This window comes from Etheostoma spectabile, chromosome 21, assembly GCF_008692095.1.
Source record: "Etheostoma spectabile isolate EspeVRDwgs_2016 chromosome 21, UIUC_Espe_1.0, whole genome shotgun sequence".
Lineage (NCBI taxonomy): Eukaryota > Metazoa > Chordata > Actinopteri > Perciformes > Percidae > Etheostoma > Etheostoma spectabile.
In genome coordinates this window covers 12795633-12822892 of record NC_045753.1, presented here as the reverse complement: position 1 = coordinate 12822892, position 27260 = coordinate 12795633, and the positions used below count along the sequence as shown (strand labels likewise).

At 41.4% G+C, this 27260-nt stretch overlaps 1 protein-coding gene across 2 annotated transcripts; it reads right to left on the bottom strand.

Moving 5' to 3' along the window:
• Positions 1-18995: 18995 nt before the first annotated feature.
• On the bottom strand, positions 18996-27183 carry fbxw10 (F-box and WD repeat domain containing 10). Of its 2 annotated transcripts, none has more exons than XM_032502293.1 (12): positions 26566-27183; positions 25832-25984; positions 24772-24902; positions 24472-24583; positions 24269-24371; positions 23980-24183; positions 23751-23872; positions 22706-22860; positions 22413-22555; positions 20563-20721; positions 20166-20455; positions 18996-20083 (listed from the first exon to the last, which is right to left on the bottom strand). In XM_032502293.1, exons 1-12 carry the CDS (start codon positions 27176-27178, stop codon positions 19353-19355), a joined length of 2916 nt encoding a protein of 971 aa, XP_032358184.1. In that variant the 5' UTR covers positions 27179-27183; the 3' UTR covers positions 18996-19352. The 2 variants fall into 2 exon arrangements, with proteins under 2 accessions (XP_032358184.1, XP_032358183.1); XM_032502292.1 differs by having other exon boundaries at positions 24269-24375; positions 24476-24583; positions 26566-27181.
• Between the last annotated feature and the right edge of the window lie 77 nt (positions 27184-27260).

Genomic DNA, 27260 nt, shown 5'->3' with positions numbered 1-27260 from the left:
AGTGATAGCTACTTCACTGTTTTCCCTAGCTTTGTTGAAGACAAGCTGGCAGGGTGTTCCACCAAAACAATTAGTTAGGATAAGAAAAAATGAGTGTGTGTGTGTGTGTGTGTGTGTGGGGGGGGTGTAATTCTGGCAAGCAGAGATTTTTGGCACAAAACTGGGCAGACGGCAATGTTAACTTGGACTAACTTGGGTCATACCGCCAGCGGAAATCAAGTAAAGACACATCATTTCCAAACCTACCTGGTAGTCCAACCTCTTCTCTAATCTTTCTCCAGGCGAGGTCCTTCCATGCTCGATCCCGGTTGCCAATAAGTCATACAACTCCGGGTAACCCCACACAGCAACAATTCATTTTCCCTCCTTGTCTCATTCAATCATTCAGTCAATAGTATTTTTCCTGCAGTACCGGCTCGATTCCGCTCTCCCTTTGCTTGATGTCAAGTTGTGACAAGAATCTCATCGCTAATGGGCTTTTGCAATAAAGTGTAAAGCGAATTTCTCGCTCAAGTTGAAATATTTGAACTCACGCTAAGGAAGCACATTTTTGCGTCTCGGCGCCATTTGCGTCGGCGCCATTTGCACCGCAGCTGAGAATTTGCATCTGTTCACATCTTTGCATTGACTTTGTATGAAATTGGTGTGAAGAAGCCATTAGGTGTGCGTATTTAGCGGGGTGTCAAGGGTGTCAAAGAACTTTTGGCAATTTAGCCATACAGTATGTGTCTGTTTGTGGTATTTTGTCTCTTTTTGGTTATTTTTGTTTTATTGGGGCTATTTTGGGTCTCTGTGGTAATCTGGCGTCAGTTTGTTTCCCTTTGTGGTAGTTTTGCATCTTTTTTTTCCCCCCCACATTATTTTGGACCGTTTTTATTTCCATATCTATGTCTAAAAAGCTGGAGCAGATAATCGGGTTAGGGTTAACATTTTAAAAGCTTAAAGACCAAACTCAGAGCTAAAGAAGTCCAACTACATGAAAGTCTTTTAGTCCATTGATTCGTGTTAGGTTCGGCCCAAAACGGCTCGGGCCCTGCACCTAGACCTCATGGAGGCAAGGAAAACCCTGTACGTGATAATAATGAATATGAATATAAGCCGTTGTCAAATGTCAACAGTGCGTGACATTTTTGAGTCATGATGTATTTGCACAACCCACACAGCGTGGGGTTAGTCATCCATGTGACAAGGATAACATTTAATGAGGCGTCTTCTCCTCATATATCAAAATTTAAAAGTCAAACAGGCTTGTTCTTCAATCTGAATTTTTATAACTGGCCGGTCTTCATCAAAGGGCAGTTTGAGGGTTAAGTCTTAACCCTTTGAGGGCTGAGGTTAAAATTTAATTTAGGTCAAGTGCAGAGTGAGGGGGTGGTGGTTGTTTAAGAATGATTGTATGTATTCAGATTATAATGTTGCATTACCGCAATGTAAAAACAGTCCAAGTAAAAAGCCTGTAGCTTTAACTAAAAATATGTAAGTATTATCAGAAAATTGTACCTTTTGAAACTATACATAAAATACATTATTATTGTTTTATCTTTGGGTTTTGGACTGACCAAACAACACCTTTAAAGACATCCCCTTGGACTTTTTCACTATTTTCTGACATTTTTTAAATTAAACAAGAGAACAATTGGTATTTGCAGCCCTACCCTGTTTGTTAGTTTATTCAAAAAAATGTATTGTAATATATAAGATAAAGTGTCAATAATAAAATTTGGTTCTCAAGTAAAAGTACCTTTAACATTATACGGTACTTGAGCAAATGTACTAAACTAACTAAAGTTATCCTATTACTGGGTACAATTTGTTTTTCGGCATATAGCCTAGAGCAGTGGTTCTCAAACTTTTTCAATAATGTACCTGCTTTGAAGTAGTTTTTCAGCCAAGCACACTCTAAACAACGCAAAACACTTTTGGTAGAAAAATATATGAAGAGGTTCAAAGAGGCCTTTTGTACTAAAAACACTTAAATGTTTAGAATCCATCACTAAATTCATGTGTTATTAAAGTATAATTATTTTAGAAATGATGCATAAAAAAATAGTGGATTGTGATAAGGAAGAGTGTGTGTGTGTGTGTGTGTGTGTGTGTGTGTGTGTGTGTGTGTGTGTGTGTGTGTGTGTGTGTGTGGAAAACTCACGTACCCCTTGCAGTTGTCAAGTACTACATTTGAGAAACACCGGTCTAGTGGATTGATTAAGGTTAGGGTAAGGTGTGTGTGTGTGTTGTGTTGTGTGTGTGTGTGTGTGTGTGTGTGTACAGTGAATTAATAATAAGTCACAGTAGGTCCTGTATGGTGTTGGGGCTTTGACCCCATGGCCCCTCTCTCTGTCACCCAGTGCAGACATTTCGCCCTTCAGCGGTTTCCATTGTAAATACATCAAACATGACAAACAAATGGCTGACAGTGATGCTGAACTGCTTGCCATCCAAGCGCTCTCTTATGTATAAAAAAAATAAAAAGAGAGAAGGCTGGAAGAAAAAAACCGAAAGTCGCCAAGCAATTCCTCATGTGCTCATTAAGTTTTCATGATAAATAATGTTTTTTTTAATCATGACCTTTTGAAACATGGAAAGAAATGACTATGGAGAAACCTCAGCACGTCCCCTTTTTGTTCCAGTGCATTTGTTTAATTTATGTGGGATGTTTGACACAACAGCTCGCCACTTTCTGAAATTGCTTCATCCCACAATGTTGGAGATGGCTCGATGCCCTGAGAAGCTGCATCAAAGATTCAACTGTATGTGGCACTGGCTGGTGTGATGGCATGGCTTCACATGTACAAATTGAACATGAAATTAATATGAAACCAACTCAAACTCTCCCTTTGTCCCTTGCTGTTCTCACTGTCGTCAGCGTGTGTCTGTTCAGCATTATTCATAAAGCATTCTTTGATCTTTTCCTGGTGGGAATGCCAACTTTCACACAAGCATATTTGGGGTTTTACAGGCACTTTTATAGGCACACCTGGAAATTACCCCATTATGGTCACAAATTGAAATATTACGAGTGTTACAAATCTGCTCAGCACCTTGCCAAACAACGGGCCCGTTGAAAACTGAACAATATAAACTCACTTTGCGCCTGAAAGTCATCCTCTTTTTCAGACTTTCTGTCTCTCCTCATTCTCACTTTGTCTTTGTACTGTAGGAGGTGACTGAGACGAACTTCAAGTTCCCCTTCCTTTCCTCTCTATGCATCTACTTGGCTCCAATTCATCAGGAGACTTTCTGCATGCTATAAAAAGACAGGGTTATCTGTCCTTTTAGTTAAGCCAGAGTAGGTTATGGCCACAGCAGTCCCTCTGGATCTCTGCCACAGTGTGAACAGTCTAAAAGGCTCCGCACTCGCTGAGACTTCCACACAGAGAGAGAGAGAGAGAGAGACAAAGAGACAGAGAGAAGAGAAGAGAAGTGTATGTTGATGTCCTGTTTATCGGCCAAAATGTCTTGAACACTTTAAATCCCTTTGCATTTTTAGCTCTGGACAGAGATGCTACGAAACATAGGCAATTTAGTGCATCTACACCAACAGGGTCATATTCCCACATTATGAAAATACGTAATACCTATGAGCAGAAAGTCACATTGTGTTATGTACAATAACTGAAAAAACAAACACATCCAACATGAATTACACACTTAATGGGTTGTCCATTAATCTCCATGGCCTGCAGTGCTATTTATCAGCGGCTGTTGTCATCGCCATGTGTGTACTGTATTAGGAAAAGGGCTCTGGTGTCGCTCCACTGTGGAGCTGCTGATGGCTAAGGAATGATAAGTGGACGGTGAAATCTTTTGTGGGGGTACACGGCAGCAAACAGACCCTCGACCACTGCTAAGCGTCCAGTTTCAAGGCACACAGAGTCCCATTCAAAAGCTCTTTCTACCATAGAATCCCAATGTAGAGTAAATCACATGTGTTCTTCACGTGCACAGGTGGCTTGAGACTGGGATGTCCCTGTTGTGATGGAATGGCATTGGAATATCGTGTTTGGTTGGGATTTCAGTATGTCTGATTTTTACAACAGGACTTAAAAACAGCCAAGTGATTGAAGCTAAAACAATTGTTTAATGGATTAAATTCTAAATCTGGATCATCGCTTACTCTAATTAGCTGATAGCGTTGAGGCAAGGGCTTTCTGGCCATCAGATTTTAATTCAATTCTGTTCCCTATTTTTGAAGATTATTTATTTTGTTAAAGGAACACGCCACCGTTTGTTGAAATAGGTCTTATCACGGTCTCCCCTAGCTGCAGATAGGTGTGCCAATGCATTTTTTTAGTTCGGTAGTTAGCTTACCGTACCACTGCTAGTTAGCTTAGCGTAGTAAATGGAATCCTATGTTGCGGTTAGCATGTTGCAAGTAAAAATGAGCCAACAAAAAAAAAAACGACTACTTAATTACTTTTTGTGGCCTGCGTAGTCACAACAAGTACAAATCGCAATGCATATCAAGACTAGACAATTTCCTAGGCAGATAGTGACTTGGGACAGTGCTTCGGCTGTGCTTCCACCCAAAATAGTCCCAAATCAATATCTGCCTAAGAAATTAGGCAGATATTGCAGTCTTAATCTGCATTGTTATTTGTACTCGTTGTGAATACACAGGCCACAACAAGTAAGAAGACTGTTGTTGTTGTTTTGTTGACTCACGTTTACTCACAACATGCTAACCGGCAAAACATAGGATTCCACTCACTACGCTAAGCTAACTAGCGGCAGCGCTGCCGGTGTTGCATCGGACTAAAACTATACATGCAGTGAGACAAAAAATGCGTTGGCCCACCTATCTGCAGCTAGGGGAGACCGTGATAAGCCCTCTTTCTACAAACGGTGGCGTGTTCCTTTAACAAAGACACATTGGACAAAAATTATGTTTTCACCTAAGAAAAACAAGCTTTGATCAAGAGTGGTAGTATTCGACAGACAGATTCAAAAGCAAAAAACAAACCTTCCGAACTCTGACACACTGTTTTTAACATTCTTGACCTAAAAGAGACAATTTAAAATGTATTTATCAGCTGGTGGTTGCCGATAAGCAAGCGGTATCTCACAGAGAGACACATTAAAGTATAATAACTCTGGTTCCTTCATGAATTTTCTCCAGAACTCTGTTTGAACTTCAAAGGCTCATATTTACACACAAAATCTGCTTCACTCCAGGACACTGAGTGTGAGGCCCAAATCAGAATTTGCCCCCCCATCTGCACACAAAAATAATAATTATGTAAGCGTGGAGATTGCTTTAAAATATAATGTTACGGGGGGGAAAACCAAATCAACATGTGTAACTGAAGACCTGGGAGGATGTTTTACTCTACCTGATCATCTTCATCTGAACGTGCCAGGTCTGCCTCCTCATCACTCACACAGCTAAACGGTTCTGGTCCCTGCGCTCCCACGTCACTCTGAAGCACAGCTGGAAACAGGATCTCACACTTCTCTTTGGCTCTGACTTTTCCTCGTTCACATCACTTGTTCCGTTCCCAAATGGCGAGACGTGCACATTATCAATTCACCCCACTCACAGCGGTGTCAACAAAGGCAACTTAAGGATCATGTCTGTCTGTTGTCACCCTAAGGAAGTGCATTCGAAAATCATTTAGTCAACATTCACTCCCAGCATCTCCATTTCCGCTCCTGCTGTTTGTTTGTGCTGCTCAAAGGGCCATGTTGCCATGGCACCTATCTGCACTTTTCATTTGCTGCTTTATCAAGCGACCACTCTTCACTTTGTGGGTCTGCAGATATAATTTTCCATTTATGCAGTTGATTTTATGGTTGGCTTTGTTCTTTGCTTCACCCTGAGGGGTTGTTTCCTCAGAACGAGAGGAAAGAGATTGTGGTTTGACTGTTTGTAAACTGGAGAAAGTGAGCAGGCTGGATAGGGGGCAGTTGAGAAATTTATTCTTCATCATCAGTGTCATATTAGATACTAGATCTTAGATCTTAGAAAAAAAGGTGATCTTAGCGAATATAACTATGTGTGTTAAAGCTATGGTGAGTAGTTTCTGTCTCCCCCGTGAGGAATTCTAAGTAATGACAACAACACTGTCGGCGCGTCCACATGATACAAGCCTTAAATGTTTGTGCGTGCGCCCCCACCCCTCCCCCACGCAGTTGCTAATAGCCACGGAGGATTAAAAAAACATGAAGTCTTCAGAAGAGGTAATTATCTTAACATGAGTTTCTGCGCTGGGAAGTCACCGGCGACACAGTCTTCTGAACAAAGCCATACTGAGAAATAGAGAGAGAGTTGTGTGGAGCTGATAGTCTAATGGCGTTTTTCCATTAAAGGAGGTCTGCTAGACTCGGCTCGACTCGGCCGCGGTGCCGCATCCTCCTTTTATCATTGCAGATTAGCACCGGCTCATGCGCAAGGCAAGCCGTGGCTGGTCGTCATAGCAAGAAACTGCCGTGACGTAACGCAACACACACACACACAGAACGTCGAAGGTGTGTTGCTTTTGATTCTGGGCGTGTGGCTGTTGCCACAGCCAGAAGAAAATGTAGTTTCAAAAGAAGCTGGAGGCAGCAAAAAAAACATTTGGTATCGCCTCAGCTCACTTGGAACCTCGGCTGAGGTGGTACTACAAAAAGTCCCTGTTAGCAGGTACCAGGGACTTTTTATTGTAATGGAAATTTAAAAAAGGCGAGTAGAGTTGAGGCAAGTTGAGTACCTTGCAGTGGAAAAACGCCATCAGTAAGGTTTGTAGAAACTCATTTATCAATGGCTTGAATGTAACAGACGTTGATTAATATCAAAAAGTTACGCACTAAAGCTTTAAAGACAATTACTTGTCCTGCCAGCAAAAGAAATCATGTTTTACCTTCCACGGATCCTGACCCTGCACCATCTTTAGCATCGTTTGGCTTATTTGGTCCTGACCAAGGAAAACAATTATACTTCATTGCCTTGTAGGAATTCTTTTTTTTAGAAAAAAATGTAAAATGGAAATATAATTCTAGTAATTCCTTGTAGTTCATGCAGCACTTCTCATTGCTTTTAATTTGACCAAGACCAATCGTTTTAGTGTATTTGTGTGCTCTTTAAAGCTTTACAGGCCAACTTGCTCTTTATCTTACAGTACATACAAGTCCATGACCTGCCCTCTGCAAAGATGAAAAAACTAATCTGTCATTGACTTTTTGTGCTCTCTTTTGATATCCCTGGGCCCTGTTAGCACCTTTTTCATCATCCAAAGCATGTTTATGTGTGCTGTAACAGCACAAGTGCTGTAGCCACTGACCTACAGCGGATTGTTTACATATCCGAATGGGCATGATAAGTGATTCTTATCCTTCGCCCTGGTTTTGTTTATTGCACAGTGTGGTTTGATATGTGTTTTTCTTTCTCTGCGTTTGAACCACACGGACGATGAAATGCCAGCGGGCAAGGATAAAATAAATCTAAAATGATAACAACATAAAAAATAATTAAAAACCCTGAGTTTTATTTCTGTTGGCTCCCAGCAAGGTCACATTATTCGCGGATCCATATGGCATGTGTGGCACGCGAAACCGATAAACAGTCTTTTTCAAAACTAACATCTCTATCTGCCGCCGAGCTCTCCGGAAAGAGCACTATGTTGACAATGGCGCACGAAGTGGATGTGGCACTCTTTCTTCTCATAACAAATGAAAACCGCAAACTCCTCATCAATGCACATGAAAAGAATCCAAGGCCTTGCCTTGTTCCACTCAACATTGGCAGTGTCTGAACGCTGAGAACAGGAACTTCCTGGCACAGTTGTGTTATTGTTGCAGATGATGAGGAGGGTGTGAGCCAGGTATACAGAGTTAGTTCAATAAAGCTGAAACCAAAAAACAGCAAGTTGAGCGGGTAGGATTGAGAACAAGTCAAAACCGTGAATGGGAGTGCCCCTGAATATTTTGTCTTTTAGTGTATATTCTGTGCCTATGAATATTTGCAGGTATGTATACAGAACAGCTACAAAAAGAAGGGTCATCAGTAATTTATGTGCATTTCCACATAAAGCCTTAATGGATAATTAAGTTCATACTCAACACACAGGAAGAGTGAAAGAAAGATGAAAATGGGAGGAGTCAATCCTTTGCCAGGATACCGTATCACTGCCCAAATCTCAGGTTTGATGGTTCAACCCATGCCAGCAGTTCCTGGAACGTCTTTCGTTCCATGTGGGAAGACTTAAACTCACATGAGATTTGAGGGGTATTTGTTTTCACCTACTGTCATGTTGACGGCTGGCCCATTTGGGACGGATAAAGCGCAATGCCAAAATCTGCTGTCACGTCTTCATGCCACTTGAGAGAGGTAAACACTTAACTGAGTGGAAGGCTGTCAAATATGGGATAGTCACATGGATGTTTGGAGAAATGTTCCCGGCGCCTGTTTGCGTGGATATCTCGACATCTCCAGTGCGTTTTTCACGACACAGTGATCCCAGATGTGGCCTTTGTGCTGTCGTCCAGCCCGGCACTCTCACTTTAACCAGCCTGGGACACACGCCACTGTTTTGGTCCTGAGAATCACGGGTTCTCTTTTTAAGGCAACAGGCTGTTTATATGACCCATGCCAACTGGATCCGTGATTGCAGGCCACTGGTTTATTTTAATTAGCCGTGGAGAGCAGTTCCGATGGATTTGAGTGTGACTCACCCCTTTTTTCAAAACATTAGTCTCCACCAAGTCCCACTGTTGCCCTTTGAGGTTGGGTTTCATTTCAGATTAGTAAAAAGCAGAAGCCATCCCTGATGTGTCGTGTGGACTGTACGTGTAGCTGTATGTGCATTTATGTTTGTATGTGAGACTGAAGAGAAGTGTTGTGAAAATGTAATTAATACAACTCTTTTGTACGACGCACTTTTAAAATGTTCTCTACAGTATAATCTTGTATGTTGGGATTTACACTTAATATGTCTGTTATCAAGTTGAAATAAAAGGCTTTAGTCTCAAGTCTGCAAAAACATCTGGTTTTCTGTTGCTGGTCCTGGAATAGTACACCTATAATTGTTAATTTGGTTCAAATAGATTAGATTTTAGATTCAATTTACTGCACCCTAGGTGGCTGTCCAACGTATCCACCATTCAAAGTCACAACCCATAAATATTACAGTGTGCTGATTCTGGTCCTTCCAATGAATGTGAAGAACAAACGGGAAAAGACACACACCTTTTAGCCATCAAAACAGACTAAAATTGTTCTCAAATGAACAAAAGCAGATGCGTTTTCATTGTGTTTAATGCAGCAGATGACAGGACTCTACATTGCCCAAAGAATAGCTTTTCATTTTTCGCAAACAAGTGATCATTGAGTTGTCTTTTGATGCCACAGCAATTTTTCAACCATATTATTTCAAAATCATAACTTCATTGTTATGGTATTATCAAAATGTGTTTTCTCATGGTCCTAATTAAATAAGAACAAAAACTGTTTTCATGATGTCAGTTTTTATTTTTCTGGGGCTAAAAAGACAGGTCAATGAAGTTCACTTTCAAATGTGATATTAATGTTGTGCTGAACTAAAGGCTATCAAATGTTTTCATTCACATTATCTTAATCTTATTGATGTGGCTTCCTCACTTTATAGATAGACTTCCCTTCAGGTGTGAAAAAGCTACAAAGTCTGACCATCCTTAATGATCATTAGTAGATTTTATAATCACCACATTAAATCTTCAAACCCAGACAAAGGAAATCAGAACTAATGAAGCAGAGCTGGTATTTCTAAATCAAACCACTAGATTTGTATTACTATATAAACTGTATTCTACTTTTTGGGAGTTTTTCAGATGATTTGACAAATTCAAATTCAAGCTTGAACATCATTTTATTTTATGTTGTACAAAGATACGCAGTTGCACAGTGCTGTGTTCGTTAATGTGTAACCTGTGACATACATTTGCCGTAAAACACATAACAGAATCCTTCTACACTAAAATATAACTCGGGGAGAGCGTTTTTCCCCGTGACACCAGCAAGTAATTTCCACTTCCTGTTTGGCAAAATGCTTTAAATGAATCTAGATTACGCAAAATACATGAGCTGCATTCTAGAGGCTCAGGCTGTGGTCAAATAGACTGTTTTGCTTAAAGGATCCTGAGTAAAATGACCTGGAAGTATCTAGGTGGCAGCCAGTTCTCTAAATGCTAAGGATAGGTGCTTCTTCCCTATGCTATAGAAAATAAGAAATGCATCCTTTCTCATTTCCTATAGCATAGGGTACACTAGGGAGGAGATACTGCTGTCCCAAAATTCCTTGCGGCAGCAACATTTTCTGCTGTTCACAAAAACAAACGATATTGCATAGATTTACAAACATTTGCATAAAATCATACTAATTGGGATTTATGTGGATAAATGAGAGTGAGCAGGACTGTGATCGTGAGTAACTATTCTCAATGTGACAACAATTTAGTTTCATTTTTATGACTGGTAGGTTACATTCCTTGGTGCTGAAGGTAATGAAATAATATTTTTCACCAGGTTTTCAACATATAACCTGCATGAAACAACACAGTAATAATGTGCAGGGCAAGGATCTTAGATGCTCTCTTAGTCGTCCATCTTGGGAATGTCGTAGTTTCACTACGGCAGACCCACGCCAATAACATCCGCCGTTGCAAGAGTTCGCATCCGATTTTAAAGGACGAATCCTGCGCGAAATAACACATGTCTACCGAGTCAACCGCTCCCTGGGATTTGTTTTCATGCTAATGTGACCAGTTTTAGCTCAAACCGCTAACTAGCTTATAACACAAGTTGTTAGGGCACGGGTTAAAGTAAAAAGAAATTTCTATTCAGCTAACAGGTTAGTGCAGCCTTAAAACTGTGGTATGGTACGTAGGCTTTATCAGCTCTCTCTTCTATCTCGTGATATCTGGCCGCTCTGCCTTTCCTATTGAGAGGATAAGACATATGTCACCCCTGTAAAGATGCACCACATGAAAATAATGAACAGTCCTTTATGCACTTTCTGCCCAATAAAAGCACAAAGCACATATCTTCACATGTTCTGGGAGTGCTCTCCCATTGGTCAGTTCTGGAACAATATTGCATCCAAAAGTTCCGCCTTGTTTAATGTTGCTGTGCCTGTTACTGTCAATGTCTTGATTCTAAATGATCTGTCAGCCTTTCAGATCTCAGGGATTTAGAAACGTGCTGTGTTTGCTGGATTACAGCTGGGAAGAGAATGATTGCAACCCATTGGTAACCACCTCACGACCTGCTTATGCGCACGTGGATCCCCTCCTATCTGGATGTGGTATCTATGGAACTCTCCACGGCACGCATGCGTGGAGCGCCGGGAAAGACTCTGGACACCTGACGTGTGTCTGTCTGTGTCTGTCTGAGCATGTGTTGTTTTGTCTCCCTCACCTCTTTACTCTTTTTTTATATATATAAATATATATAGGTCCTGGGATGCGTTCTCCATCTCAGTGTATTGTTTGTAAAAAAAAAAAAAAAAATAGAAAAGAAGAAGACATAGGACGTCATTTGTTTGACTATTTGACCGCGGCCTCACATTTAGGCTTGCTATAAAGATTGCTTTTGATGTAGCCACATCCATTACACAAACATAGACACTTAGAAAGAAAAGCGGGGTCTGGCATTTCCTGCTTATCACATGGTATCAGGTTTCCTTTTGTCTAAATATGCAGTGCTTGGTGTTTGGAGAGAGCTTAGTGACTTTTATTTCATCAGCCAAAAGATCGCAACTGATACCCTTTATTCTTCCTGTAACTTGAATTGCTGCTCTCTCTATCTTCACCTCTCTAGAGTGTGTGTGTGTGCGCGTGTGTGTGCGTGTGTGTGTGTGTGCGCGTGCGTGCGTGCGTCATGGCACCATATAATAAACCAGATTGCTTTTCATTGCAACCTCTAAACATGGAATTTAGCTTTTCCACAGCCACTGAGAGGAGTTATAGCTAGATGATAATGCTATCCAACACACACTCATTATGCCCTGCATATTGTGTGGGAAAGATAACTCCAGCAATGTCGTTTTTACTTCATGCTTTTATTGTTGAAGGAAAACAGCTCCCTAACCCGAACGCCTCGGCAGAGCACCTTTTAAACACTGGTAACTATTAAAAGCTGCAGCTGCATGAGGATCAGTTACATTCTTTATCTCACCTTCTGGAGCGTTTTTCCGAATGAGAACTATACATTTGCAGACTTTGTGGTATCAGGTTTGTGTATCTGTAGTTCTTTTTATGTCCTTTTTTCCCTCACATTGGCTTCAAATTAATTTCCTTGCAGCTGTTAACAGAGGTTGAGTGAAATAATAGGCTGTAATTATTAAAAGTCTACAGGGGGAGGTTGCATAAAACACCAACGGAGTGAGAAAGCAGCCAAGACCACGGAGTCATGGTTCTCTAGAGGAAGAAAACAGAAAAATTACTGGCAGACACATTTTTAAGAAGTTGCCAAGACTTTTCTGGTCTAATTCTCATTTAGTCATTAAGTAACATAAACACCTTTTTAAACAATTTAAGAAAAAAACTCTAATTAGTACTTTATTACTTAATTAACACTAATGTCACACAGATTATTCAGTAAAAGGGTGAAAGATATTCAGGCAAAATGGTAAAAAAAAAAATCGCTAGAAAGATTTGAATATTTTGATAAAATTTAAACCAAAAAGTGAGTTACAACACATTTCATTGAAACCAAAATAAAATACTTCAGAAATGTGTGGATCTTGGAGAGCCTGTTAATTCATATTAGTCCATAAAATCATCATAATTTCTTGAGGAAAGTTGCCTGTCTTCATGTAAACTCCATATCCATTTCACTCTTTATGAAAAGCATATCAGACATGTCCGCCGTGGCCAAACAGATGTATCACAGTGTGTCTTATTGCAGTTGGAAGGACGTGTAGAAGAAATATTACAGAAATGTTAAACAGAGCGGACCCAAATGTGATGAGGAGGCATATCATCCAGTAAGCCTTGAAGGAATGACTGTGGGTCAATTACAATACAGGTTTCATTTGTGTTATACTACCAAATGAAATGGTAATCACCTGATAATAATGTAGCTGCTCTGAAAAGAAATATAAAATAGATTTACACTACCAAATGAAATGGTAATCACCTGATAATAATGCAGCTACTCTGAAAAGAAACATTAAATAATGTAAGAACGTACTGAAGAATGTCAGTAGTCAGAAAATATCTGCCTTTTGTACCGCAACAGTTGTGCGATTCCTGACTCATCCAGCTTGGCACATTAAAATAACAGCCTACACACTGAAACAATTATGAGAATAATATGGGGTGTTTTAACAGCTGTAGACTGGGGGAGGGCAGAAGGAGATGCTGCGGGATTCGATGAATCTTGGAATGCTAAGAGAGTAGAGACCTATCACAATACCAGAAGAAAGGTGCATTTCCAAGACGTGGATTGCTTGTGCCAGCGAAGGATTCAGTAGTGTTGTTTGATCCAGACACTGACGCATCTTTGGCACAGAGGTCCTAAGTTAGAGTGGATTTAAGAATATTCTCATGTGAATCTAAAGCATTATAAAGTCCTTTTTTGAAGGTCGGTGTTTTGGCTCAGAGTAACACATTTCTATACAGATGTATATGTCTGTTTATTGAATGTCCTGTTAAGCCCATGCAGTTTTAAAGTGACCGACAACTGGTTAAAAAAAAAGAGATTTTGGACAACCAGCAGCTAGCTAGCTTATCTTAGCATGACTGGAAACAGGGAAACAACTAGCATGGCTCTATCTATCCAAAAGGCAAAGAGAAAGGAAAAAAAAAAAGGTGAGGGTCAGTTTTAGATAGCCTGGCTAGCTTGTCTACTTGTACCGTGTAATAAGGTAAACAGGAAGGGGCACTCGTCTCATTCTGTTTGCACAGGGCTCGAGTATTAAAGGACCATTAACAATCCATCATAGGAGGACACGACACAGGAACCCAGCATCAGTTCACTGGATTTGCAAAGTACTTCAATGCATACACAATCACAGAAAGGAGGAATTGTGTTTTGGCCACATATCCCAGCATGCTGTTAAAGAAAAGTGGTCATGTGTCCATTTTCACCATCATTTATAATAGCTGGGAGTGGAGAAAGGAGCTGGTTTGGTTTCCCTATGTTAAAAATAAATAAAATGTATGCCCTAAAAAAGGAAGCATACAACACAACTGTCCTTTAAAAAGACAGGAGTCAAGCTGGCAGTTTCCCCACGCTTTCAGCTCAAGATCCATATTTAGAATAAAAAATTAGAGTTGTATCAATCTTTTCATCTTACTCTCGACAAGAAAGTGATTAGGCACATTTCCGAATTTCTTTGAGCAACTACAAGAACAATATTGTTACTTTAGCACAGTATGAGTACAGCCTTGAACAAGTGCAGTTAGTTAGATTCTGTACATTGACCATACGTGCAGGCACATGTAGCCGAAACACACTAGAAAATCTTTTCAAATTAAAGTCAATGACAGTTTTGACTTGAGGCCTGCGATGTGTTTCAGCTGCAAAATGTCGTAGGGTGACAGTTGCTAATAATGGAACCATGTGGGGCTTTTAACTTTCCTCCTCCAGATCATCGAGTGGTCCAGGAGTTTAAACTGGCTCCTTTCCAGCAACAAACTCTTACCTTCAGGTTGCAAAAACGTTCATCTTCCTCCTGTAGCTACCTCTCTTGTGTCCATGACTGACACTCCTTTCACCACACGAGCCCTTGGGAAAGGCACATAAGACGCTCCACTCCATGACCCAAAACATCTGCTGCTAATACGGGTCAGTTTTATCCCCAGGTCCTCTAAAACAAAAAGAATCCTGACAACTAAATGAAAAACACAAATGGCATGAATCAACTAGACTGTGTGTTATTTCCCAGCACTTGTATCAACATGCGAAAGGAACCCGCTGAGCTGTGAAAAATCTAAACTAGGACACCCGTTGATTCTCCTCGGCTCCAAAAAAGGCTCTTCCTGGGCCGGGGTCAAGCGAGGAGAGAGTAAGAATCCCACTGAGTATTTACTGTACAAACAGCAGTCGAGTTATCGTGTCTGGAAAGGGGCATTTGTTGTGACTGTTGGAGGGTGGGTTAAAGAAAGATAGTGAATCCAGCTGTAGGGTAAATAGCAATGAACATTTTCAGAAATTGCCTGAGTTGCTTGAATATTCTGGCGATTAAGTCTTAAGTAATAGTGTGAGGTAGACATTTTGAATAAATGAAATGATCCTGAGGGGGGGCTATAGTCTGCCACATCCATCAGAATTATCATGCAAGGGCAGCAGCAGTTCACCCCACACAGAATTTTTTTGAATAATGCAAACTAAATAACTCACTTTTCATCAAAATATGCACCAGCATCCATTTCAGAATCAAACCCCATCTGTTAAAAGCCCCCTTTAAAGTGGGATTTTCTATGTGTGGGCACGCATGTGCAGTTGCTTGGTCCACAAGCAATGATGGTTTGTTCTTATCACGTAACGTGCCTTTTTCAAACAGTGAGAGCTCTGCTGGTGTCAGTATTCAGAGGAGAGGAAACGTCTGTACTCGACATTAGCAAACAGCGAAATAGTTTGTCAGACTGTGATTAAGTGCATCATTCAAACTATGAGGAAAGCACAGATAAAGATTTCCATTAGCTGTGCCGAACCCTCTCTCCCACCGTGTGTTGCTGAGCTTTAAATAGAAACACCTGTGTTTGTTGTGGAGATTGTTGCCAGTCACCATTTACTGTATGTGACAAAAGACTTTTTGTCACATTTTTGATTTTTCATAGAAAAATGGTTTCCTCCGTGAGTTATCAAGAAAAGCACAATCCAACGCGAGGCCACTAATCCTCGGCGGCAGCCCTGGGCCCACTTAAGTGCTCTGTTGTTCTTCTGTGGTACATGAAGACCTTTGTAGTCCGGTTTTTCAATTCATTTTCTGTTCATTTTTGGGGCCGGAAGTAGAGTCAGATGCCGTTTGTCGTAGCTTTTTTAACTTGTGAATTGCCTTCTTGTTCCAAGGAGCTACCACCTCCTACACCCCCCCTAACATGATATGTGTTTGCAGTTGACCTTTGACTTTTACGTCTCCGTATTTATGTCTGAGAAAAAAGTGAAATTATGACACTTAACACTGTCGCCTACATGTGTCTGGAGCCGCTCTGTGAAGACTGGGGGCCATTGAGACCACAAGTCCTTCCATGACACCCGTCTCTCTTGTTTAATAGTGACTCACTGAAACACATTGACACTGACATGCCATGAAAACCTAATAACACCATATTCAAATAGATTGTAAAGCCTGTTAATAAAGTAGTTTTAGACTGCGTTGAAATTCGGCTCTTATTTCTCATGAGAGTATTCAATTTTAGAGCAATATCCGGAGAGAAAGATGGTACGGTGCAATTTTACATGCAATTTAAACTGATTACAAGATTGTTTCTAATTAATTGTGAAGTCATACAGTTAACGCTAGACATTATCTTTAAGAAGTCAGTTGACAATATGTAGAAGAGGTGAAACTGCCAAAGCATTGATGATTGGCTGAAACATTCAGGACTAGCCCCTGAACGGCTCTACAAACAGGTCTAGAGGGCCCCCCAGAGGACAAGTACTAAACTGTGAATGATGGCACAAAAACATCCAATTTTAAATGCAATGTATGCCATAGCATAGCCTCTGGTGCTAAAGCACCGGTGTGTTTGATTTTGTTTTTGTTTGTGTATAGGTCTTTTTTATAGAATAGGTCTTGCAGATAGAAAATAATCTCTTTGCAATTATTAAAACACATTCCAGATGCCACGCTGTAAAAACAGATGGTCTCACGGTACAATCAGTCAATTCATAAATTAGAAAAAAAAAAAGAGCTTTACACTTAATTGAGTAAACAAACAAAATCATGAGCGGGAGGAAAAAGTCTCTGTACCTTAACAATGCGATTACACAATGGCTCTTTATATGGAATGAGGCATGTCCATCAACCTCAGCTAATTCAGGTGTCACCTCTGCAGCCCATATCAGCGCTCTTTGACATTAGCACTGAGCCATCTGTGAGTAACAACACAATCATCTGTTGGGGGTTAGTCTCGTAGATGAGGAGCCAGAAGCCAGCAAGTAGCCTCTTTGATCATCTTCCTGATGTGTGGTCACAGTGGTTTCCCTCAGCTCTTTTTTGGCTCAATCAGTGGCACTCGAACGCAGCGAGGTCCAACTCCACCAAACAAGAACCTGCCCGTTGCAGAGGCAGCGCCCCCGCGATCCAATCAATGAGCAATCGGGTTCCCTCTTATCTATTTGACTTGGCTGGATGTGGATGTAAATCAGTCCCATATCTTAGTAATGGTGTTCCTGTTAATTTGCCTCCCTTGGTTCTGGCTGTATCCCCTTTCGCTTAGGATCTCTATCTGTAAATGAGTTCAGAAAGGCATATGGATCTTGTTACTGAATCCTAACGGGATGTTTGGAAACAGTGCTGGCCGTGTGGCCTGGCGTTTAAAGCTGTTTTAGGATCAAGGCACTTGTCGTCGCTCCCATGTGTTGATGTCACTGCTTCGTCGGGTCTTGAAGTTGTTCATCATGATCCTTGTTTAAGCTCCGCTTTTAGCTCTCCAGCATTCTCCAGGAGATGGCTGCCTTTCAGAACAATGTCCAAAGTAGGCTTCCCACAATGGGGAGATTTAGTCAGTGTTTTTATCACGAGTCAGTCCCCCGCGAGAATGTAATTTGCATATTCATTGGAGCTTTTGATGCCATTCTCGTTAAACCTGGTAACGGTGTGATATCTGAACAGCTCCAGGGCGAGTCAGCCACCCGTCTGAGTGACATGCAAATACAAAACATAATGCAGATCATTATTTGGTTAATCACATTCTATATACCATAACTGGCCTGGCCTGGCCTGGCCTGGACTAACCTAGTCTGGAAAGAGGGTTCTAGTCTAAATCAAGTTAAGAGTTTAAACCAGCTACTGACACAGTGTCACAAAAATTGAAAAATGAATTTGACAAATGAACTATGATGCAAATATGCGTCTTTGGAGATGGAGATCGATGTAGAGCAAAGGTCAGCTTGGTCATACTGAATCGTCTTTTGTCGCCTCCAACCCTTAAAACCTTCTTTCACAGTGAGAGCGAGTCATTTCTTTCTTTCAAGCTTCTCCTCATGCATAAATAAACCTGCACCCTCCTCTCCCCAGCCAACCATTGGGCTTGCTAAAGGGTGCAGAAGGCCTAAGAGCACTCCTCCATGAAGACTTTCCCTTTTCTAACTTTGCTTTGATTTTACGCTTATTATCCCCCCTGCAGCTCTGCCGGGTCTTGACAAGAGACTCCATACCTGATAAAACAATGGGGGAGCTGTGCTGCGTGATGAAGCTAAGCGGGGCTCAGGGTGACAGGAGGGGATTGCATTGTCTGCCTACGTCACACTGTCACAGGAGGAAAAAGGGGGAGACCCTATTATCCCCAGTTTTCTGCAAACTAAATTAATTAGCAGCAGAACGATCCTGAAAGAAGAGATTCTCCAAAGTGGGACGTCTTAGCCACTCGGTTCTCCTCATAACCCATTGTTATTCACGGGTGCCCAGCTGTTGGGCTGCTGCTGTTGAAGCAGAGGACCTTCTCCCTGATCTTCAACCTCGTCGCCCCTAATGATGCCCTCAAGGCACTGGGGCTAGAGGGCAGGTGGCAGGGTGTAAGGTCTGGATGGGACAAAGTCCTCTCACTCTGATAACTTCACTCAGTGGAGTACCACAGCAATAAAAAAAAAAATATTTGCTGTTGCTTGATTGGTGAAGGAGTGTTTTTCAAGATAATTTATTAACTGGAGGAAAATTTACAAAGCGGTTTTGCCACCTATCATTTGTAGGCAGCTTAACTGTTGGAATATGAGAAAACAATGACTGAAAAGGCATTTTTGTAGAGTTAATCACCAAAAAGAATGATTTCTGTGGGAATCATACTGTGAAAATACTGCTTTTTATGTTCTGAGTTTCAATGCAATCAAACTTTAAATGCAAACTGCCTAAAATATGTAAAAGACATTGCATAAACACTGAAATGACTGTGCCTGCTTCTCCCTCCTTTTATTAACATTAACAGAATATATAAATGGACAATACATTTAACTTTTTTAAAAAAGTATAGCATTAAAAAATGCTAAATAACCAGTAACCAGTAAGTAAAAAAGTAAAATAAAATCTAAAGCATGCTGCAAAACCACTGTGTAATAATAACAGTAGTCCTGGCCCAACCATAGTCAGATGATACAGTACTGACCCCTAGTGGAGTTTTAATGAAACCTCACATTTAAACATGGTGCCTTGGACTAACAAATATGTCAAGAACACCCACTGTGCAGTAGAGATTGAATTTTGCTCACAAACTATATAATAAAAAAGAACAAATTATGTGACTTTCTTCAGTGTTTTCTCTGGCTTCTTATTCCTCTTAGACAGTTTTTGCTCACAGTTGTGCACTAGATCCGTCTTGGCACAACAATCTTGCAGCTGGTTCACTGTGAGCAGCCTGAACCCTCCCTGGTCTCTGAATGGACCTTTCACAGACACGGGGCGGATCCTGGGCAAGGGGCTGCTAGTTTTCATGGAGCGCTCCGGATTAGGTAGCATACTCATGAGCATGCACTCAGGAGCCTGTGGCCCCTCTGTGGCATTTACAGTAAATCCACTCATTCTCTTGATTGCCCTATGTGTGTCAGCACTGTGAGGCTGTTCTTTAGAAAATGAACAGGGATGGTGGGTCCTCTGAGTGTCAGGGGTAGTGGAGACATTGCTGCCTTTGCTTGTGTTTGCCATGTTTTGACTGACCGCTCTCTTTAAAATTGGAAGACAGGTCTTGGCCCTCCTAAGAGGAACATTGTGCGTGTGCAACATCTGACTGTGCAGGCTCTGCTTTAGGTCCTGAGATGTGTGAGGGCCCCAGGAATCTCGCAGCCTGGCGTTCCACTCCATGTTGATGCTGACTTCATCCATGCACTGCGACTTCTGGATGGCATTGACCCGGAGGAGGATGGAGTCGCGTGTCAGAGGATGATGAAGCCCCCTCCTCTTGATCCGTTCACTCGTTGCCTTCTCACTCAACATCACTGACGGTTTAGCAGTCGCACAGCGCTCGTTGGCTACGAAGGAAAGGTTTCCCTTACAACAACTCATCTGAAAAAGAATTCTGACTACTTATGACACATACTTGAGCATGCTTACCTTGTGCTTGACATTTAGTGGAGCTAGGCAGGAAGCTGGTGTGGTAATGCAGCTTAGTTCTCGCTGGTTTCCTGTTGTTACAGTCGTGCATATTTTGGCTGGGCGAAGTCCCCTGAGCCGTATGATCGTCTCTGACAGAGGTGAAGGGAAGCTTTCTCAGCGAAGCTGCAGATTTCTCAGAAACCAAACCATCCTGAGGCACCACATCACCTTGGCCTCTCTCTGTGTAATCCCAAAAAACTTTGGCAAACTGGTAGCGCTTCACACTGGTTGTTGTGTTCACTAATATACTGAAGGAAAATATGGGAAGATAATATGAGAAACAAATGCATTTGAAAACCTAAACAGCGCACCATAAAAAAATAAACAAGGTTTCATGAGAGTGCAGCTGACTCACCGGTTGTCATGGAAGTGCAGGGACAGTATTCGTCCTGTTTCAGCCTCTGCCGTGATGTCTCTCAGACAATCTCCAGTGAGGAAATTAAATATGCGAATCTTTCCGTCCACACAGCCGGTAATGACACGGAGGTAGACGAGAGTCAGAGATTTGACCTCCCTGCAGAAAAGTCAACTTTTAATTCAATAGGCTTAAAAGAACATATATTGTATAAAATATGGATGTGGTCTTTGTGACGTCATTCAAAGGTTACAAAAGAGCCAAATTGAAGCTCAAATTGAGAGGCTCCCGGCAGCTTTGGCTGTCGCCATCTTGGCAGTGCCTCACGTCACCTAGTCTCGCATTGCCAGACCTTCCTCCACAGCACTGCAGAGGAGGGTCTGGCTAGTCCAGACAACATTCCAGGATGGAAGAAAAACATGCTTTGGTTTATTGGCATTTCTTTATACCAATCACAATCATTTTAGACGTCACATTGGATTTATCCTGCAGAGATCTAAGGAGCAGTTAACCATATATCTCATAACTCAACCAGGGTTTAGAATGCCAACTCAAAGAAAGCAGAAGGTGACGGACATCTGGAATTTCCAGCACCACCTGAACAATCCTGGGAAATGAAACGTCGTTGATATAGACTAGACGTCACCTAGATCCCGGCTAAAACCACCTACACATGATCTGCGGTACAACCCCGAGTTGAGGCAGAGAGGCAAAGAGCAGCGCAGGTATACAACATCATTGCTCCTGGAATTGGATGCACCCTAAAAGGTCACTGGCAACAAGGTCAAAGCTGAAATAATTTGTACTTTGAGCGCATCACTCGGCAGCATCTCACAAAAGAACAACCGTGGAACCGCCAGCGCAGAGCGATTTTACCACGGATCATGTGTAGGCAGCTTCATCCGAATATGGACAAAGGCGTGGTGCGTGGATGGAGCTGACATGGGCCGAATAAAACTTCATGTAATCTGTTACTCAAAGCTATACTGATTGTGGCTCAGTGGTAGAGGGGTTGTTTGCCAATTGTAAGGTTGGTGGGTCAATTCCAGCCTCGGCCACTGTAAATGAATGTGTGTGATTGGTTCCCGTGCTATTTAAAAGCGCTTTGAGTAGGCGGTAAGACTAGAAAAGCGCTATATAAGAACAGTCCATTTCCGATAATGAAGAACTTCAAGCCTGAATTTAACTTAAATGGGTAAGTAAAAAAAAAAAAGAGTTTTAAAAAGAGACCAAAAACATTTTTTTAACCAGGCTGAAAACATTGGAGGTGGAAGTAACAAATTACATTTGATCTTGTTACTCTAACAAAAATGTTCTTTTTGTGTACTTTCTAGTAATTAATTTATATTTTAACTTAAGTACTTTTTATCACAGGTATCGTACTTTGCTACATTTCATGTTGTAACCGTTGCAAGGTAAAAACAAGTCACATTCAGTTGTGAGAATGGAACAGAAGAAAGATATACATCAGAAAGATCAGAGTGGAAGCTGCAGGTGTGTCTGCGGCTGTATGAGGGCTGAGCTCGATAGAGGCCACACTGCACTCAGCTGACACGCCGGAAGAGATGCGTAATGTAAAAGCTCACCATCACCAGCCCAGAGTCGCCGGGCCTACTATTAAGTTCACAGCCATGCAGTGGAATTAAGGAATGCATTCACTTCCTTATGGGTTATGGTTAACATTATAACACCTCAGCATGTTTAACATAAGGGGCTGTGTTCCTGATAATGTTCTTCCTGTGTGTGTGTGTGTGTGTGTGTGTGTGTGTGTGTGTGTGTGTGTGTGTGTGTGTGTGTGTGTGTGTGTGTGCACTTTGTAGGCACATCAACTCCAGAGGTTTCTTGCTTACTTTGGGTGGTTAAAGGTCATGAGGCGCTCTTTAGCACCACAGTTGATGCTCCAGGCTATGACCTGACCGCTGCAGTCCCCGGATAAAAAGTGCCATTTGTCGACGAACAAGCACTTCACTGAGCTCTTGTGGGCATCAATCACCTTCAGGAAAGTAATGCATTATACAAAAAAAAATGAACAAACAAATTATTAATTTTACATGACATGCTGTTAACATACTGTATGTAAAAACAAAACAAAAAAAACAGTTGAGTATGTAAATTGATCTCCACAAATGACTCGTGTTGTCACCCTGAGCAACGAGGCATTCTCCATGTCCCATATTTTGACAAAGCCCCGATCACAGCTGCTGTAGACCGTCCTTGTCTTGATCCTCACACACTGGACAGGACTGGGGTGCTTGAAATGAAAATCCTCAAAATGCTTCCCTGTGTGTAGACTCCACACTGGCAGTGTGGTAGTAAAGGTTTAGTTAACACTAATGCTGTAAAACATACAAACTATTCTTGTAATTATAAAAACTTGACAGCAGGGTCACAAAAAGCGTTATTGGGTAACTCAGACTGATCTCAAGGAATGGCGTATGTATGACACGCCAATTTGTATGCTGTTATCAAGACCCATAGTCACTTTGTAGCGTGTTTATCAACACCGCTTGGCCTCCATTGACTTACATTACCTTGCGATTGCATGTGAATTTACACCGTAGCGAGCAGTATGAAAGGGCGAAGGTCTGCGTAGGGAGGTTGGTCGGGGTGTTGGATGGGTAAAACAGGACTTTTACCCAAGAGACCAGGGATCGTGTCCCACGTGTTAAGTTTCCTTTGTGTCCCACGTGTTACGTTTCCTAAACCCAACCGTCTGTTTATTTACTAAAGCCAATCCCATTCTTCTTTTCCTAAACCGAACCGGTTCTTTGTTTCCTAAACCAAAACGCGCATCACGTTTCCTAAACTCAACCGTCGCTATCTTCTCGCAAAACAACACGGCAAGTTGCGTGTATGTTTACGTCCGCTGTGTACAGCGTAGATACACGCGGATAGCTCAAAATGCGTACGTATAACACGCCACTCGGCTAAAGAAAGTCAGTGTGTATGTTGAAGTCATGATGTCATGTTGCGTAACTCTTCTCGATAAGTAAACGAAATGTGTTGTTCAGATAAATACAAGCAACTATAATGCAATCATATATGTGCAAGACACTTGGTTTATGAATGAGCATCCAGATTATCCATATTTCTGAAGATGTAATCTATATATATATATATATATATATATATATATATATATATATATATGTCTGAACAATAAAATTCATCCTTTAAAGGCTGCTAACCTTTTACTAAACAGTCTTTGGCTCCTGACACAAGTCTGTCATCGTGGACATCCAGGCAGTTGACGGTGCCAGTGTGACCGTACAGGCTCATCAAACACTTATGATTCTTCAAACTCCAACACCTGCAGGTGTGATGAAACGACAACAAAAACACCCACCTTTTCAAATCTACGTCAGTCACAAGGAGGAATTAATCCTCATCAGTATCCAGCTCCAATCTCCTCCTCACCTGATACTTGCATCGCAGCTCGCCGATATCAGCAGGTCTCTGTCCTCGCATAGCAGCACTGCCCGGATGCTGCCAACATGGCCTTTCATCACTGACACAACTATTGTTTCCGACTCCACATAAAGCCGACGCACCACGCAGTCCTTGGAGCCTGTCGCCATAAACGATCCACCTCTGTAGTCCATTACCCGCTGTGGGTCCTCTCTGTCAAACCGAACAAAACCTAATTACATCAGTAAGGTTTTTATTCCAATGTGCGGAATACAAAAAGCTAAGTGAACACACTAACTTGTCCAGCAGCACCGTGGTAAAATATGCACCACAATAAACATTGCGCTCTTCCATTTGCACCATCTTAGTTTTGATTTTGTCATAAGCTCCTTCAAATGGCTCGATCTGTGAAATAAAAATCAAAGAAAAGACAATTCACATATTGACAAGCATATTTTTTGGTACAACAATGAAATGCACAGAGCTAGGGTGTTGATTTGTTGACCTTTTGGACACTAGGATGAATATCCCCTGTCTCATCATCCTTGACGGGTACGGGGACTTCAACGATGTTGGCGTAAGTAGAACTGACTATATCATTACCTTTGCTCCTCTAGAACAGGAAAAAAACACGAGTCATTCTTAATAATTAGAAAGAATAACGCCACACATCAAAAACTTTTGATCCCATCCTTATCACCAAAACTACAACTTTGCACACTTCTAAATAAACTGTACAAATCTTTTACATATGATTTGATATTGATATGACTAAATTACGTAAACATACAAATGCTCCACCTTCATCATTGCCTTAATTTCATCCTGAAAAAGTCTTCTGAACTTGATTTCCTCCACTGTTTCCTGTGCTAGTTGGCGCCAGTATTGACAAACCTTCAGGCAGCATCTCAAAGTGGGCTCATCTAACAGACCTGGTAGAAGACACACGTGTACAGTATAATGTCTGCATATGTACAACATTACTAACTGTAAGAGTTTACAGACAAAAAAGTATTTTAGGCTTTAGTAATACATCTTTTCAACCTGCACAAAGAGGTCAGCGGGAGCAGGCAAACATTGGTTGCTTGGCAGAGCTTTGTTCGTACATTGAAGGGCTACCCACTTGAATGGGGTGGATTTAAAAAGCCCAATCTTGAATAATTAAGGCTACATTTACACATGGCCAGCTATTTTTATAAACGGACCTTTCAACCTCTCCATTTTCAAAAATAACATTGTGCACAGCTGTCAGTTTTCAAAAAAATGTGTTTGGTTACACATACCCGTGTATATATGCCGTCGAGAGCAAGCCAAACCTGTAAGTGGCAGTGTAACGAGAAGCTCAAGCCCATGTTAGCCAATCAGAATCCCAAAAAATAGCAACCACAGCAACGGATAACTTATAATAGTCTCTTCTCTTCCTCACTTCCTCAGCTGCCTAAATCTCCACCCTGGCCAGAGCTTTTAGAAAGACTCGTTTTCAGAGGTGAATTCTCTGTGTAAACGGAGGGCACAAACGAAGGGAAATGTCTCAGTTTTTCAAAATAACCATGTACGTATAAACAGGGCCTAGGTTCATAGTACCATTAGACTGGCTCAGTGTAAGGACAAGTCAACTTTAGATTGAACATAGAGACAGTGAAAAGTCAACTCCATTACTGTTTGACGGTGTATCAGTATCATGAAGTGCAAAGTTTAATTTGCAACATGTACAATATTTTATGTTGCATGAAAATAACATACCAGAAAACAAATCTATCAATGATACAAATCTGTCAGCCAGCGAACACTGCATGTCTTTCTGTTGACAGTAACACAAGGACTGCATTTCATTTCATTAGTGTGTTACGTGTTGACTTACCTAGTATCCTCTTCGACAAATCAACTGGTAGGCAGCCTATGAAGTCTAGGTACCGGCTGACTCCAGACATGGACTTTGAGGATCCAGGCACCACCATAAGAGCGGGGTTGTCATCGCTGACCTGAACATGCTGTCTGTACCTGCGACTACTCACTGGAAAGGAGCAAAAGTTTATCATAAGGCAAGAAGTGTTGACAATCAAAACTAGCAATGCAAAGTGTGTGTGTCACAGAGCAAAGATCTTTTATTAAATAAAGCTCTTACAGATGTACACATCCCAATTTCAGACTGTATATAGCCAGCCAATCTGTATTTTTTAATTCCTGGAAATAAAAATGTATTTTCATTTTTGCAATGATAAATCAGAATGTTTAGTAAATTTATTTTACCATGATATACATTCAGTTGCTTTTTGGATTCAAATGAAAGATTTTATATTGTGTAAACTAAATATAATATCAAAATTAAGTGTAAAATGTCATACATTTTAATATGGAATGAATCAATGAACATAAAAGTTACCCAAATGTTACTGGATTAAAATTTGAATATAAAATATTAAGACTTACGATTATATTTCATATTTTTAATGAAAGTTATATTCTTGTTACTCTGTACTATTATGTTGACTACATGGCTGCAATTTCTTTTATTTTAAAGTTTTATAAAGAAAAACAGTCGACTGAGCAGCCTGTTGCAACCACATAAAGCAATAAAACGGGATGTCTTTTTACCATTAAAATCCAGAAAACCTCGTCTTTGTCTGACCAGAAGCACGCTGGTTAAATTAGCCAACATGCGTAACATTTCCGAGTCACAGAGAGAGAAAATGCGGCAGAGATAATAGGACTTCATCCAGTCAGGGCTGCTGTTGAACCAGTCCCAGATCTCCTTCGTGTCCATGCCCAGTGGCTTCCCCTCCTGCAGGCGGTCTGCACCGCGGCTCGGGTAGTCCTGAGGTGACGTTGGTCTCCTTGCCCTGGCGTAGGTGAATAAAGTCCAAGAAGTTACATCCAGCACACTCCGGATGCTTTCGAGAACTTGGATGTTTTTGCAACGTAAAAGCAGCTCCACCATGAACCTCCTCTTGAATTCATCCGACGCCTTCCACAAACACCGCGAGGAAGCCGGTGGTCTGGGGGCAAAAGCGCAAGATGGACACATCCCGCACATGTAGAGACATCCCTTCACCGCTTTGCAGTCCAGCTCGCACGCCGACACGCTCCTACCAAATTTTACGGACTTCATTTCGACGCTGAAAATAGTTTGTGGTGCGCTCTGTTGGCCACTTCGTTGCCAGGCAACAGTTGTTGTTCTTTTTCGTATAAAAACGTCGACAAACATCATTCAGTCGGTTGCCAGGCAACAGGTTGATGCTCTCAAGGCTGAGCTAGCTAGCTAGCTAACTAGCTATCTATTTTAGTCGATG